The sequence below is a fragment of the Haliotis rubra genome, unplaced genomic scaffold (assembly GCF_003918875.1).
Source record: "Haliotis rubra isolate DU_JTF1 unplaced genomic scaffold, ASM391887v1 Scf1320, whole genome shotgun sequence".
Classification (NCBI taxonomy): domain Eukaryota; kingdom Metazoa; phylum Mollusca; class Gastropoda; order Lepetellida; family Haliotidae; genus Haliotis; species Haliotis rubra.
Window position 1 is genome coordinate 89565 of NW_025765249.1, and position 16821 is coordinate 106385.

General features: G+C 39.4%; 1 protein-coding gene across 1 annotated transcript in view; it reads left to right on the forward strand.

The window, feature by feature from the left end:
* The window catches only part of LOC124267595 (peroxisomal membrane protein 4-like), a 31497-nt gene extending 17574 nt beyond the window's left edge, over window positions 1–13923 (forward strand). Inside the window, exon 4 of the mRNA XM_046702553.1 lies at window positions 13124–13923. Within this exon, the coding sequence (XP_046558509.1) occupies window positions 13124–13384 (261 nt within the window). The 3' untranslated portion in view covers window positions 13385–13923. The remainder of the gene's footprint in view (window positions 1–13123) is intronic.
* Window positions 13924–16821: the final 2898 nt, after the last annotated feature.

The window sequence follows — 16821 nt, forward strand, 5'->3', positions numbered from 1 at the left end:
ACATGTTCGGGACGGTATCCGTCACTGCTTTCCTTTTATTGTTTCGTGATACAAGTTGCTGATTTCGCATATGACGTCATTTGGCTCACGGGTGTCACTTTCAGGAACATTATATTTATAGATTTATTTCTTTATATGAACTCTGAAGCTGGAACCCTTTCATGTTGCTTACAATTTTTATTTCGTGGATATTTTAGTCTCTGATAAAAATCTTGACAGAGATGAAAGCAGTTTTGACCTATATTGGGTAAACATTTTGGTTTACAGATTTTCAGGTGTTTGGCATGCATATGTAGCAAATACTTGTACTCAGAACAAAGGCAGACTGATGAGTGGGGGTGTAAGCTGTCCGTCAAGGTGATTGCGAATGGACTAATTAATAGTACTTATTTCGCAAAGAACATTAAAGAGATTGAGGTGTGGCTAGATCTGCTAGATCAATTTGTATCATGTATATCCATCTGAGAATTAATGATTTTTAAATGACAAGGGGCAGTGGGATAGCCTAGTGGTTAAAGTGTTCGCTCATCACGCCGAAGACCCGGGTTCGATTCCCCACATGGGTACAATGTGTGAAGCCCATTTCTGGTGTCCCCTGCCGTGATATTGCTGGAATATTGCTAAAAGCGGCGTAAGACTAAAATCACTCTTGAATCACAAATATCACTCATTCACTCTCTCACCTATTCTCTAAAGTGAGAAGTCAGTCACTTCAACAATAATTCACTCTCTCCAGCACTAACTCTCTCCAGTACCAACTTCTAAATATCTCTCCCGCACTCAGACACGCCTCACTCCAGCATCCACCTTAGCACTAACTCACTCTCTTCAGCACTAACTCACTCTCTTCAGCACTAACTCACTCTCTTCAGCACTAACTCACTCACTCTAGTACTCACCATAGCACTAACGCTCTCTCTTCAGCACTAACTCACTCACTCTAGTACTCACCATAGCACTAACTCACTCTCTTCAGCACTAACTCACTCACTCTAGTACTCACCATAGCACTAACTCTCTCTCTTCAGCACTAACTCACTCACTCTAGTACTCACCATGGCACTCTCACTCTCTCTAACTAACTCACTCACTCTAGTACTCACCATAGCACTAACTCACTCTCTCTAGTACTCACCATAGCACTAACTCACTCACTCTAGTACTCACCATAGCACTAACTCTCTCTCTTCAGCACTCTCACTCACCTCCTCTAGTACTCACCATAGCACTAACTCTCTCTCTTCAGCACTAACTCACTCACTCTAGCACTCACCATAGCTCTCTCTCAACTCACTCTCACTCTAGCTCACCATAGCACTAACTCTCTTCAGCACTAACTCACTACTTCACCACAGCACTAACTCTTCAGCACTAACTCACTCACCACTAGCACTCACTCTCTCTCTTCAGCACTAACTCACTCACTCTAGTACTCACTCACCATAGCACTAACTCTCTCTTCAGCACTAACTCACTCACTACTCACTGGCACTAGTACTCACTCATATAGCACTAACTCTCTCTAGTACTCAGCACCTAGCACTCTCTCTCTTCAGCACTAACTAACTCACTCACTCTGGTACTCACCATAGCACTAACTCTCTCTCTTCAGCACTAACTCACTCACTCACCATAGCACTAACTCTCTCATCAGCACTAACTCTCTCTCTTCAGCACTAACTCACTCTTAGCACTAACTCACTCACTCTAGCACTCACCATAGCACTAACTCTCTCTCTACTCAGCACTAACTCTCACTCTCACTCAGCACTAGCACTCACTAGCTCTCAGCACTAACTCACTCATAGCACTCTCACTCGCCTTAGCACTAACTCACTCACTCTAGTACTCACCATAGCACTAACTCTCTCTCTTCAGCACTCTCACCCTAACTCTAGCACTCACTCACTCATTCAATCAAGCACCATGTCACTTAGACCTAAACCTACCCACTGAAACAGTCACTCACTCTAGCATTTACCCACTTCTGCCATCTCTCACTCTCATTCTAGTGTTCACTTCAGCCATCTCTCACTCACTCTATCACCCACTTCATCTATCACTCAATCACTCCTACACTTACTCATTCTCACTGTTGCCATTTAGATGAGAAGTTAATGGAAAATAAATAGTGCACCCTATTATTACAGCATTATTAGCATTTACCCACTTCTGCCATCTCTCACTCTCATTCTAGTGTTCACTTCAGCCATCTCTCACTCACTCTATCACCCACTTCATCTATCACTCAATCACTCCTACACTTACTCACTCTCACTGCTGACATTTAGATGAGAAGTTAATGGAAAATAAATTGTGCACCCTATTATTACAGATGCTTAACTACATTTGTTCGGTAAATGGTTAGGTTGATTACAAAACTTGAACTCATTGTTAGGTTGATTACAAAACTTGAACTCATTGACATCACCAAGAGCCTAGCAAATGGAATTACCCATGCTCATCAACAGCCAAGTGAGTTGGAGCTCCACAGTTGCTTCTAATTGCTCCACAGGGAGCCAGGGGACTCAGAGGGGCCATCTGGGCAGGAACTGGCTCCATCAGCGCAGGATTATGGGGATTTTGTCATACTCTGTTACAGTTAATGATGCCACTTTGAAGACTATTTACTGTCATCACTTGGATTTGGGGCTTAGCAGTAAGTTAGTGTCATTTCCTTTGCAAAGGCAGGGGAAGGCCGGTGTTGAAGAGCTGTTGTTTTGTGTTAAAGGTACATTGGTACAGCGATGCAGTCAAATGCTGCTTCCTTGATGCATTTTGTTCATTCTTAAAGGGACCCGGTTCAGGAATGTCTGTCACCTTTGCTTTGACTGTCTGTCTTTCAACGTCTTCTCTGAACTAGTTTGGGATGGGATCCTGAAACTTTACAAAGAAATATCATAGATGATGTGGAACATGACACTCTGCAATATATCCTGTGGAAGTTTTTAGTCTTGCAATTTCCTCATGTTAATATGAAAGGTCATGCCTTACCTCTAAACATCCAGGTTATAATTGGTCTTCAGCAGCCCATGCTAAAGTGTCTTAAGAGGTGAGGGGCGGTGGGGTAGCGTAGTGGTTAAAGCGTTCGTTCGTCACGCCGAAGCCCCAGGTTCGATTCCCCACATGGGTACAATATGTGAAGCCCATTTCTGGTGTCCCCCGCCGTGATATAGCTGGAATATTGCTAAAAGCGGCGTAAAACTAAACTCACTCACTCACTTAAGAGGTGAATAATGGGATTGGGTAGACTAATGCTTAGTCTCTGAATGTATAGTATTCACAATCTATAATTGTGACAGTAACAAATAAACCTGTTTGAATTGAAAACAAGGGAAGGGAGCATTGCAGGGAAGGCTTGGGTAGTAGGACAAATAATATGGTTCAGGGACTGTGAGACAGACTCCAGGAGATTGGGTGGTCAGGATTGCTGACTTGGTTGACACAAGGTCATACCTGCAGTCAGGTGCCACAGTCCACAATAGCTCATAGCGCTAAAAGGGACGGTGGGGTAGCCTAGTGGTTAAAGTGTCACTCGTCACACCAAAGACCTGGGTTTGATTCCTCACATGGGTACAATGTGTGAAGCCCATTTCTGGTGTCCCCTGCTGTGATATTGCTGGAATATTGCTCTAAGCTACTTAAAAGTAAACTTACTCACTCACTCACACTTAGCACTAAGTCCAATACTATAGCATAGATATGTGGAAGGTGTAATGATATGACAACTTGTGGAACTGCAATCAGTGTACTTCATTCCTTCTTAAATACCACAAATGTTCCAGAATACTTACAGGAAGGAGTCGCATGACTTCAAGGAAAATATAAACTGTCAATTTATGAAATATATTGCTGCAAGAGTTTGAGCAAATTCCAGTAATTTTGCAGGTGTAAGCAACATGCACAAGGTAATCAGGCAACTTGCTAAATTACAAGGACCTTGTATTAACTCCAAGGTCTTGAATTAACTCCTATCTGTTTGAAGGATGCCAGTTTAGTAATGAAACCAACTCTTGATGATGTTGTGGTTTCTAATTCTACATGCACGTTCAGTGTACTTCATTGATTTCCAAATTCTACATGCACAAGACATTATGAGTGGAATAGGATATACTGAAATTAGATTAATAAATATTTGGGGTTTTTTCCTCATGGTGTTAATATGGTATCAGATGATATCTACATATTTCAAAGCTAAATTTGATTTTGAAAAGTTTGAAACTGTCATCAGGATCGCTATGGTTAAAATTGTGGGTTGGTCAGCACCATACCTTTGCTTATGGATTTTACCAAAGTGGTAGACCTCTATTAGGAAGGCCAGCATCCCTTTGATTTTTAGTTGGTTATTCTTTAATGCTATACTCAGGGGGCGGTGGGGTAGCCTGGTGGTTAAAGCGTTAAACTTAGTGGTTCGTGCCACCGAAGACCGGGTTGATTCCCCACATGGGTACAATGTGTGAAGCCCATTTCTGTCCCCCCCGTGATATTGCTGGAATATTGCTAAAAAGAAGCGTAAAACCATATTCACTCACTCACTCACTTTAATGCTATACTCAGCAGTAGTCCAGCTACATTGCGGCCGTTTGTAACTAATCAAGTCTGGACCAGACAACCCTGTGATCAACAGCATGAGCATCGATCTACGCAATTGGAGTGCAATGGCGTGTGTCCCGTTAATTGCCTCTCAGACAAACATGGGTTGCTGAAGACCAATTTTAACCCGGATCTACACGTGTTACATCCCTTTGAGCTTTACACCCCTAATCAGGCTGGCCTGGGCCCTGTTTCACAAAGCAATCTTAGTGCTACGACTGTCGTTAATGTTAAAGTATAGGAGATATGATAGTCGTAGGGCTATGATTTCTTTGTGAAACGCAGCCCTGGCATGATGTCACTGGAATACTGTTCAGACAAGAACCCTCTCCCTCTGGTTACATACCCAAGAATGTCATGGCATGACGCCCACATGCCAAGACTGGCTAATTTGGACTTGAGGAATTCTGAATTAATAGGACCCTTCAAACCCCTATGGAGAAAGGCCCCTTAATTACTTAAGTTGAAAATCCCTTTAATCACAAGGAAGAAGGACTCTTTAATTCACATTGCTTAAGGACCCCTTCAATTCTGAAGGAAAAGGAAACCTTAACTCCCAAAGTGGAAAGACACCTGAAATCCCAAAGTTAAAGGAAGTCTTAACTCTCAAGTAGGAGAACCTTTGTATCCCAATGAAGTTCTTGTAGTTTGAAATAGAAAGACTCCTTAAATCCCAAAGAAGAAGATATTCTTAAATCCTGAAGTAAAGAACCCTTTAAATTCCTAATTTTGAACAGTCATGAGGGATATGTCAACTTTAGTACTTAGTTTTCATCAATGTAATTCATATATTTTAAGTGCAAAGAGAATGGACAAATTTTGGGGACAAATTCACGTCATGTGGGTTTTTTTATCAATTTGTTGAGGCCCTGTTGCCATGGCACTTTTATTTTACTCCTGATGATCTTACTAACAGAAGGAAACAAATGTCATCTTTGATGATTTCTTTGCCCGTATCTTCAGATAAATGATATATACAACTAACAAATATCATCTTGCACCTTACCCTCAGTGTTACCTCATTTTGTACTTATCTCAAAAGTGGCAAATTGGCTTCAACACAAAGATGACTGACCTCACACCCACAAGATGCTACAGTATCAAAATCATATCAAATTTGGCAAGTGCTATGCTGAATTTGTACAAAGATATCGCATTCTCGGATGGAAGATAACCATTATGTGGCCATTGTGTGGGTGGCAGTTCGTTTCTTAACTCTGATAATAAAATGATATAATTCTGGCTGGTTCATCCTAGTTTATTGATAGTATACTCACTTTACAAGATATATCATCGCTTATCTCCCTTTTATCCCATGCTTAACTTGGCAATAATTGTGACAGCTTTATCTCTGGAAATAAGCCTCCGCCAAGAATACACAACTCAATTCTAAGAGATAGTAGTTACAAGCACGAAGATATAAATGCTTTACTTCATTGTGAAGCATTCTGTTTGGTCCTGACAAGATGGCACACTATCTCACAACAGGATATACTCTGCTACTTACCCCGAAAACGTTGCCAAACTGTTAGATAAAGCTCACTTCTCAATGAGGATGCTGTCTTCAGAGGTGTGTGATGTCCATAGCCTTGTGTTGTCTGTTCACGGATTCAGACATATCTGTATATCATCTTGAAAGACTGGTGCATATCACGTGCCAAGATAGCACCTCTGCCAACAGATTTAGAGGGCTTGTCAATTCATATTAAATGCAAATTACCTTCAGGTCTTTTAAAGTGGTACTATTTTGTTACAGTTAGTTTACAGGGATTTTAAAATATTTTTAAGGATGTATTTTTTTTAATTTGAAGCAGGGCACCTAAAGAAGGAGAGAATTCTTGAGCAGCATTAGTTTTTGAGTATTAATGGAGTTTCAAAACTATGGAGGGATGAGAGTTTTCCTCAAATCCACAGAATTCTGCAGATTTCAGTGTGAATTTATGTTCAATGCAGTCACAATATTAGTATAAATTATATATTCCCCCAAATCTCCCCATGCACATGCTATTGGAAGCATTTTATCCCAACCAGCTAACAGGCTTTTATTCGGCAACAAATCCTCAGCAAATGTTAGTAAAAATTCCATAAAAAGTAAATTTAGTTTGGCATTTTGGCTTTGTAAAGGTTAATAGTGTTTCACTAATATCAGGACCATTATTCTTTTTATTCTTTTTTTGACTTTGCCTTCCCTGGACATTTGTTGACAATCATTGATAACCAGAAACACCAGTGGTTGACTTCAGAGGTGAGGTGAAATGGGGTTTAACGTCGCACTCAAGAATATTTCGCTCATATGATGACATGCGTGTGTATGTGTAGCTGCTTGTACTAGCCCAGACTTCAGATGGTTTTACAGTGCTAGCTCCCTGAGATACCACGCTGCAGTTATACATGAATACCCCACTCAGACACATTATACTGACTCCAAGCCGACCAGTCCTTGTTGTACCCATTAAAGCCGAGCGCCAGGCAGGTACCAACAAGTACCATATTTTAACGTCTTTGGTATGACGCGGCCGGGGATCCTCGACGCTCGAAGCACAGAGGCAGTCTTGGCCCCAAACGATAAGCCATGTCACACATTGTGACAGAAGTACAGATAAGCTGTGTATCTGCGTAAATTACGCAAATATTTATGTGAAAACTCAATTCCTTTTAAGTCTATTGCATACAAGTACGCTTGAATTTTAGTAAATACTCAATAAATTTGATCTTACATGCGTGCATACAAAAATGTCAAATCTTAGCTTGCATACCGGTGAATTAGTTCCTGTCACCAAAGCTTCTAGAATTTGGAGTAAACAGACCCAGATTGAGATACTGAGGATAGATAAAATAACTGAGGTATATTGAGAGGTTCTATTTCAACATATGAACTTGGCAATTTGCAGTCTTTCTTACCGTTTCTCATATTACAGATCAAATAAAATAATAAACACGTAAACCAACATTTAAACTTTATTATATACTTAAAGGAAAATTAAAATACCCAATTGAGTTTGACACAAGTGGGTACATATATTTGGTTACTCAAAGGTTATTAGGATACTCAATTGAGATGAACACATGTACATGTCAATGACAAAAATCTGTAGCTCTGTGACCACATGATTGTCACTAATCGCCCCTAACAATCATCCAGTGCTTTAAAAAGGGCAATGAGGAAGTCCAGTGGTTAAAGCGTTAGCTCATCATGCTAACAACCCAGGTTTCATTCCTCACATGGGTACGATGTGAGAATCCTATTTCTGGTGCCCCCTGCAGTGATATTGCTGGAATATTGCTTGAAGTAGTGTAAAACCTCTAACTCTACCTCTAACACTGTTCCCTAGTACTATTGTTGATGACTGTCGCGTAACAACATGCCAGTGCTCTGTAAGATATAGTACAAAGAATGTTGGTTTGGCCCTGATTCAATTAGTTTACAGGCCACCATGTTATTAGCTCTTATATTATAGAAAATGAATCCCCTTTAACCTCTCTCCATGGCTTGAAAATATTTTAAAAATCCATTTTCTCCATGCCATTAGTTCGTTATACTCCTTAAAATGCTTTCCCAAACCAGAGTCGCAGAATGATTGATTGGGTGTTCCCAGCTGATTAGAATTCCTGATTGTGAGAAGATATTTTTTCATGATGAAAGGTACCCCTCTTAGGAATAGAAAAAATGATAAATCCTTGTCTTTACCATCCATATTTTATCACCATACACCGAGATGTGTCTGGGGTGCTGACGTTATCCAGAACCGAGATCCTCTGTTAGACGGAGCCTTGTCTTAGATAACTTGGAGTGAGCAGGGATGTTTTTAGAAACTTTGCAACTGGTGCTTGGTATGCTGACATTTTGTATTGCAGGTTTTGTATCATTTGCACTGAGTATAGGAGTAATACATGAATGAGGATATGGGCTCTGCATTCTGTATTAAAGAGAAATTCGGTGAAGTGCATGTTTAGGTTTTTCAGAAAATAAAGGGCCTGGGAGTGCAGTTCATACAAGCTGGCACATATTTCAGGAAACGTTTTACACTTGTAAGATAGATATGAGTCAGTTATGTGTTATTTTTGTGGAAAACATGTCATCAGTGATGATGCTTTTTATGCATCAACATGATTAGTATGTTTCCAAGAGGATGTGGACACGACTGAAACACTACTACATCCCTCCTCCCCCCCCCGATGTGTAGAGATAATGACCACATTCAAGAAACACTACACAGATGTATTGCTGACAAACCAGTGATCATGATCAACTGGTATCTAGGATTTGTGAACACAATCTACATGTCAAAAGTTGTTAAGCATCTTCATTAATAAATCATTTTTTTCTAACTTAAATCCAAGTCACTAAACAATTCTGTATCTTTGCTTGACCATATCCTATTAGCTACATTTAGAGAGGCATTTTGTAATAGTTCAGGATCTAGGATGAACAGTGATTTAACCCCATTGACCTTTAGGATGAACAGTGATTAAAAGCCATTGACCTCTATAGTCTGTTTGCAGTGAAATCGTACCGATGAATTTCACTTTAAACAAAAAAGTAAATCAAATTAAGTGAAATTAAGATTGCGAATCCTCATAATTTTACCTTGCCAAATGAACATTAAAATCTCAGAATTTTATTCAACTTAGGATAAAAGTTGTTTTACAAACGATCATAGATTCAAATCGCTATTAAAATTCTGAGATTTGAATGTTCAATTGGCAAGGTAAAATTATGAGGATTCGCAATCTTAATTTCGCTTTAATCGATTCACTTTTTTGTTTAGAGTGAAATTCATCGGTACGTTTTCACTGCAAACAGACTATAGGATGAACAGTGATTGAACCCATTGACCTTTAGGATGAACAGTGATTGAACCCATTGACCTTTAGGATGAACAGTGATTAAAAGCCATTGACCTCTAGGATGAACAGTGATTGAACCCATTGACCTTTAGGATGAACAATGATTAAAAGCCATTGACCTCTAGGATGAACAGTGATTGAACCCATTGACCTTTAGGATGAACAGTGATTGAACCCATTGACCTTTAGGATGAACAGTGATTGAACCCATTGATCTTTAGGATGAACAGTGATTGAACCCCATTGACCTTTAGGATGAACAATGATTGAACCCATTGACCTCTAGGATGAACAGTGATTGAAAACCATTGACCTCTAGGATGAACAGTGATTGAACCCATTGACCTTTAGGATGAATCATCAGTGTGGCTACCTGTCATATATTCTTGACTTCACAATATCCAGGCTTATGGAGTACAAGCATTGGCTTTGGCAGCAGTGTGTGGGCCACAAGTGTGAAATGATTGTTAGCAAGCTGGTGGAACCACTGGAAAGTCATTACAGATGCACTCCAAGAAGCCACAACTGCAATGAGTGGCAGCTTTTTATTGTTCTCCGCTTTCATCTTATGTAAACTTTGCTGAGTTCAAACATAACAGAAGTGTCTTCTAGCCAACAGTTGGGGTATGCCTGGGGGTACTTGTTTAGCTGCAGAAATACCCACCATTAGCCCCTTTCTACAAACAGGGGCCAATTGAGACGAAGTCTAAATTTGATTTGCACTGTAGACTAAACTGAACCAACAGAACAAAGGCAAGAAGAGCTATTAATTGCCAAGTTGGTTGTAAGGTGATTTTCTATCTGGTTAGAAGAAGTTGTTCAAATGGTAATTAAAATTGTTATCTTTCTTTGTAATTTGTTTGTCCCTTGCAAGCTGTCTAAATGTTTAGTATGGATGCAAGATGGGATAGTTTATAAGTACTTCAGCTAGAGAACATGGATTAATTTTGTCTTGTGTTGTTTTTACAATGGTTTATGGAACAGAGAGTTTTACGCCTTCAGGAACAGATTTCAAATCCTCCAGAGTGAGTGAGTGAGTATGGGTTTACGCTGCTTTTAGCAATATTCCAGCAATTTCAAGGCAGGGACACCAGAAATGGGCTGCACACATTGTACCCATTGTGGGGAATCGAACCTGGGTCTTGACAAGCGAATACTTTAACCACTAGGCAACCCCACCAGCCTGCCAGAGAGTAGAAGACACTTAAACATGACATGTAGGAAGGGGAAATACCCCTTTTGAAACAATTTTGCTTTGTTTGTCTATACATGTAGTTGTTTAGCACTGCACTCAGCATAATTCCAGCAATGTGATGGCACTCTGTAAATGATAAAGTCTGGACCAGGCAATCATGTGATTTACATCACAAGCACTTGTCCAGCAATTGGGATACAATGATATGCAATCAACAGCCTAGCATTTGCTACAGGCCTTTAATCTCAGCTTGAATCCCAACTGTAGACAAGAAGGGTATATATTTTTATTGATTTATTTTTGTAATTTGTCAATATGAGCTGAGGATGTGGCGAGTATTTATCATACTGAAAAATTATTTTGGATCAGATGCCCTTAAATTCTTTCAAAATACATTTCTCCTACCATAAAACATCTCTTCCCCTGGTAAAAGCTGAACTTTTCATTTGCTCACAGTTTTCCAATGGCGGAAATTAATTTATTTTTTTAGTTCAAGAGGTATGGTTGCTATGGAAGCAACCGATTCTGACATTTTACAACTTTGAAGCTGCACCTCCTGCACTGATGTAGTATTTTCTTGCAATCAGGAAGCACTTCCTTTCTTTTGGGTCGCTGTCAAGTTAATTTGAAGTCGTTGAATTAAATGTATCTTACCAGTTTAGCGTAATTCAAATTTCAATCACAAACCCAGGACCAGCCTATTTATCTCAATAACACAAAGATACAACTACCCAAGAGACAAGGTGCTACTGGGCACACAGAGAGCCAACCTGCAGCTCAAAAATAAACTGTTTACAGAAGATGAAAGATGGAAAAATTGAATGGACCATGTTTGCGTCATAACTGGCGAGGCTGTTGAGGCTTGAAGACCTTGCTTCGGGATAATGCTTCACTTGAAATTTACATTCTTGCTAAGCTTGCCAAAACGCTTTCTTGATTTCTATTGGAACTTCCGTCTTGGCAGTAGATGTTTGTTCCAACGTCTAAACTGTTGACGTAATGGATTTCTTTGCTTCACCTCAATGACGTGTTATCAATTCCTGGTTGGACGATGAGCACGAATCTAGCCTTGAGGGGTGTATACTCCTGTAACTTGTCACAGATGGTATGTCAGAGAACATGTAGGGGTTTGCACTGTTCCATGTAAGGGTTCATTAGCCTTATGAAACAGGAGTGTTTATGTACGATGTTGTCGTTATCCTTTCCATGAAAGACAAACATATTCTTTGTAAATAAAGAATGATGTTTATCAAACAAAACAATATTTGTCTGTTATGTGTATTGTCCACCCATAACTGCATTTATAGGTTAAAGCCAGCATCACCTTTGTAATGACAAAAGGTTGTCAGCATAAGGATTGAATGTTTGAAATCACAGCCTTTCACATTAAGGCAATAAGCCATGATATACCTGGACATCATTAAGCCTGTTATAAGCCCTCAGTCAATCTGTCACTATGTTTTCTCCTTTCGTCTCATGAAGATCTGGGTTAGAATTGGTCTTCAGCAACCAATCATGTTGTAAGAGGCAATTAACGGGATCAGGTGGTCAGACTCACTGATTCGGTTGAAATATGTCACTGTATCCCAACTGTATAGATCGATGCTCATGCTGTTGATCATTGGATTGTCTGGTCTGGATGATTATCTGAATTTGTACTTTACAAAGAAAGTGTAATCCCAAATATAACATAAATTATGTTATATGTCTGGTCCAGACTCTATTATTTACACACTGCAGCCATATAGCTGATATATTGCGGAGAACTGCATTAAATAACAAACCAACCAACCAATTTTCTCCTTGCGCAGGCACATATGGTCCATTGAACAAAGACTGGTATTTGCCTTGCAGAGTTGCATCCTTTAGATGTGCCAGGATCCAGTGTGTCACTTTGGGCTTTGCTGACAGAACTAAGTAACACACTGTGATGTTGCTAGAATAGGGGCTTTGGGTTGTACAATGGTCAACAAGTCCTGGTATGTTTTCCCAGTTGGGTAAAATGAAAGCAAATCCTGTTTTGTCCCGGCGTATTTTCACTGGAATGTTACTTTAAGCAGTACTCTATGAAAATCCTGGGTAAAACTGGTCCTCAGTAACCATGCTTGATATAAGAGACAAGGTAACAGGATCAGATGGTCAGATTTTCTGACAAGGTTGACACATGTCATCGGTTCCCGATTGCGTAGATTGATGCTCATGCTGTTGATCATGGGAATGTCTGTTCCAGACTAGATTATTTACAGATCGCCGCATTATAGCTGGAATATTGCTGAGTGCAGCATTAAACAACAAACCAAACAAACATGTTGCATAGATCAATGCAGATGATGCCAGACTCGATTGTTTACAGGCCATGGCCACATAGCTGGAATATTGCTAGAGTAGGGTTAAACAACAAACAAATGTCACCCTCTGTCAAACCATACCTTCTCGAAAGTTATTTAAAGCCCTATGTAATCTATGCAATGTTACTTCTCCTTGCAGATCAACCTCTACCTGTTGTCCAGAATTCTGTACGGCCTGTTGAAGCTGGCAGTGAAGCGAGGCTACATCCCCAAGCCTAAGAAGGATCCCTTCCCCATTTTTGCTGCAGTTGTGTGGGGAATAGTACTTTGGTTGTTTGAGTATGAGAGAGACACTCTCCAGCCTTCTTTAAAGTCATCCATGACATATCTGTATGATGATAGCAACAAGTGGCGGGACTTCCGAGACTTCCTTCTATATAATAATGATAAAGCATGGTAGAGTTTCTTCACTAGATATATGCTGCACTATACTTGCTAGGGATATCAGCTGGAAAAATAGTTTGGATTTTTACGTTGGAGTGAGTGATTATGATTTTACGCCAGCTTCCAGCAATTTGACCTCAGGGAACACTAGAACTGTGGGGAATTGAACCTGGGTCTTCTGTGTGATGAGTGGATGCTTTAACCACTAGACTACCTCACTGCTCCCTTTTACATTGGAAAGGATTAAGGCAATTAAAATGTGGATTTGTTGCCCAAATGTCTACATACACTTGACAGTGCTGGCCACTTCATTCATCAATCAAATGCAGTTTAATATGGGAGTTAATATACTTGCTGTAAGATGTGACTTAATGGATTGGTTGGACAGCCTTTGTGACTTGTTTGATGGCATGTCATCTGGTGGTGTGGATCTTCATTCACACTATCAATCACTGGATTTACCTGTGTACCTGTGAAGATCCGGGTTAGAATTGATCGTCAGCAACCCATGCTTGTCATAAGAAGCAAGTAACACAGGATAGGCTGGTCAGGCTTGCTGACTTGGTTGACATGTGTCATTGTATGCCAAAATCAGTGTTCATGATTTTGATCACTGGATTGTCTGGTCCAGACTGGATTATTTACAGACTGTCGCCATATAGCTGGAATATTGCTGAGGGTGGTATTAAACAACAAACAAAACAAACAATCACTTGATTGGAAAGTCTGGCCTAAAGTTCTTTGTTTACATCCAGCTGTCATACAACTGGAATATTGCCCAGTGTTACATACAAAATCAGCTACACCTGTTGTAGATTTTGCCAGAGTGGTAACAGATGAATGTTTACGACCCAAGGGCATTCCTCCATATTCAGCTGCCAACATACAACTGGGATCCAGTACAAACTGGCATGATATACTCTGAAACTCACTCAGTACTTTTGAGACCAAATTCTAGCTGGTATCCCAGTGACTGTAGTGTTATAAATATACGCTACCACTACATTTTCACAGATGAAATGTGTATATACTGTATACTAATAAAAACTGAAAAGAGAAATGGTTTCAGAGATATTTATATATACACAAAGAACATAATTAAGCACCCTCTGTATTTTCGCAACGATAGGTTTTTCAACACGTACATAAAACTTCTCGTGGTGACGATGATGGAATAACATGCGTTTTTCTGACCCTATGATCCTTTGACTCATAAAAATTGACAAAATGATTGGAGTCCATGTTCATTTTATGATGATAATTGTTCATTTTAAAAAAGCACTGATTTTCATACAAAACCATATATGTCCAAATATGGCCCTGGAATGTTAAATGTTGAATTTATTGGTGAATGTCATTTTACGTGTCTTACATGATTCAAGGTCGATACCAAGTGTAACCTCACTGTGACTGTATGCCAGCCAGCCCTCTCCTCATACTCCCTGTCAGCCTCCTGATCCTCTGAAGGGGCAATCTACGTCATTCCTCGTGTAAAGCAACTTCCAATTGGGCCAGGTTCTGTTCAGGAGGATCCCTTTTTTGTTGCACACGGCGACCAATCATGTTCCAGATATGCTCCAAAGGGCTAAGATCGGGGTTCATGCAATTGTGAGATATGTCAGGGGGTGCTTAACTAAGTTCATTTTTGTATATTTCCCAATTTTCCCAATTTCTAACATGTTTTGAGCCAGTTTTTTTTTGTAAATATCAAATCAAATGTTTGAAGCTTGATTGTATCAAGGCTTGCATTATGTACAGTTCTTGTGATAAAGTACTTCTATAGGTCCGCACAGCCATTCTGTTTGGTCATTTCAGTTGGCACCACAGACTTTCTGATTGGTTATTTCTGTTGATAACACAGATCTTCTGATTGGTTATTTCTGTTGGCACCACCGGCTTTCTGATTGGTTATTTGTGTTGGTACCACAGACTTTCTGATTGGTTATTTCTATTGGCACCACAGATGTTCTGATGGGTTATTTTACCTTGACACAACACAGCAGTTCTGATAAGTTATTTCTGTTAGCACCACAGACATTCTGATTGGTTATTTCTGTTGGCACCACACAGACATTCTAATTGGTTATTTCTTTTGGTACCACAGAAAAACTCTCATTGGTTATTTCTGTTAGTACCACAGTTGTTTTGATAATGTATTTCTATTGGTACCACAGTTGTTCTGATTGGTTATTTCTGTTAGTACCACAAACATTCTGATTGGTTATTTCTCTTGGTACCACACAAACATTCTAATTTGTTACTTCTGTTGGTACCACGCAGTCGGTATGATATATTCTGTTGACTATATGTAGATAATCCACTCTGGTGTGTGTCCTGCAAGTTCTTCCATTTAAGCATGTCTCACATTGAGACTTCTCTCTCAGGTTTAACATGCATTTTTGCCTTCTCAATTATGAATCAGAGTTAACAAGTTGTGAAGAAAATTGATAGCTGGCCACTTGTTTATATTATATGGTTTATGTGCTTTACTACATGGAATGCACCTGACAATTAATTATTTCAAAATTTATTTTTGTAATTTTATTGTATTTTTCTAACAAATCAAGGAAGGCGCAGTCAAGCAAATAAAAATATATTTTAGGTAATTTCTGTATTTTCTGATCCTGATTTTTCCTGTGTTAGAATTGGTCTTCACCAAACAATGCTTGTCGTAAGAGCCGATTAACAGGATGGTTGACACATGTCATCGTATCAAAATTGTGTAGATCAAAGCTCATGCTGTTGATCACTAGATTGTCTTTTCCAGACTTGCTTATTTACAGATCAATGCCATATATCTAGAATATAGTGCGAAACAACAAACAAAACAGTTTCAGTGACAGTTTGGCTAGATTGTGTGGTCTGATACAAAGGTTCAGTTAACCTGCATTCTCAGCCTGAACTTGTACATGGCATTGGAATAACCTTCACAGCTGTTGACAGATTCCCATGTTGAAGGGAGAACAAGCAAGTCAACATTGGATCTGACCATTTATTTTCACAATGATGTTGTGGTTGCTAGTAATATGCTTTGACAGTGCAATATGTCATGTGTTGAAAATGCCCAGCATCATGCAATCCGCACTTTACACAACACTGTAAGGCCAGACCAATTTTATTTCTTCTTTTACGGATCCGCTGGTCGTATTTTTTCAAGAATATGAAAAAAAACCCAACTAATTTTCATCGCTCAGAAAATAAATCCTAATGTTTTTATTGGCCAAAAATGTAAACTTAAAAGAAAATGTTTTTTCATTGTTTTTACCCCATGTACACTTCATAAATTGCCAAAAGTAAAATACTTTTATTATTTCGAAGGAAAATTACTTTGACTGATGATTTTATTTTGTTTATTATTTTTCCCTCCTGCCTTTAGGTTTTCTGAGTACAAAAATCCGTAAAACAAGAAATAAAATTGGTCTGGCCTAAGAAATCCATCACATGGGACTATCC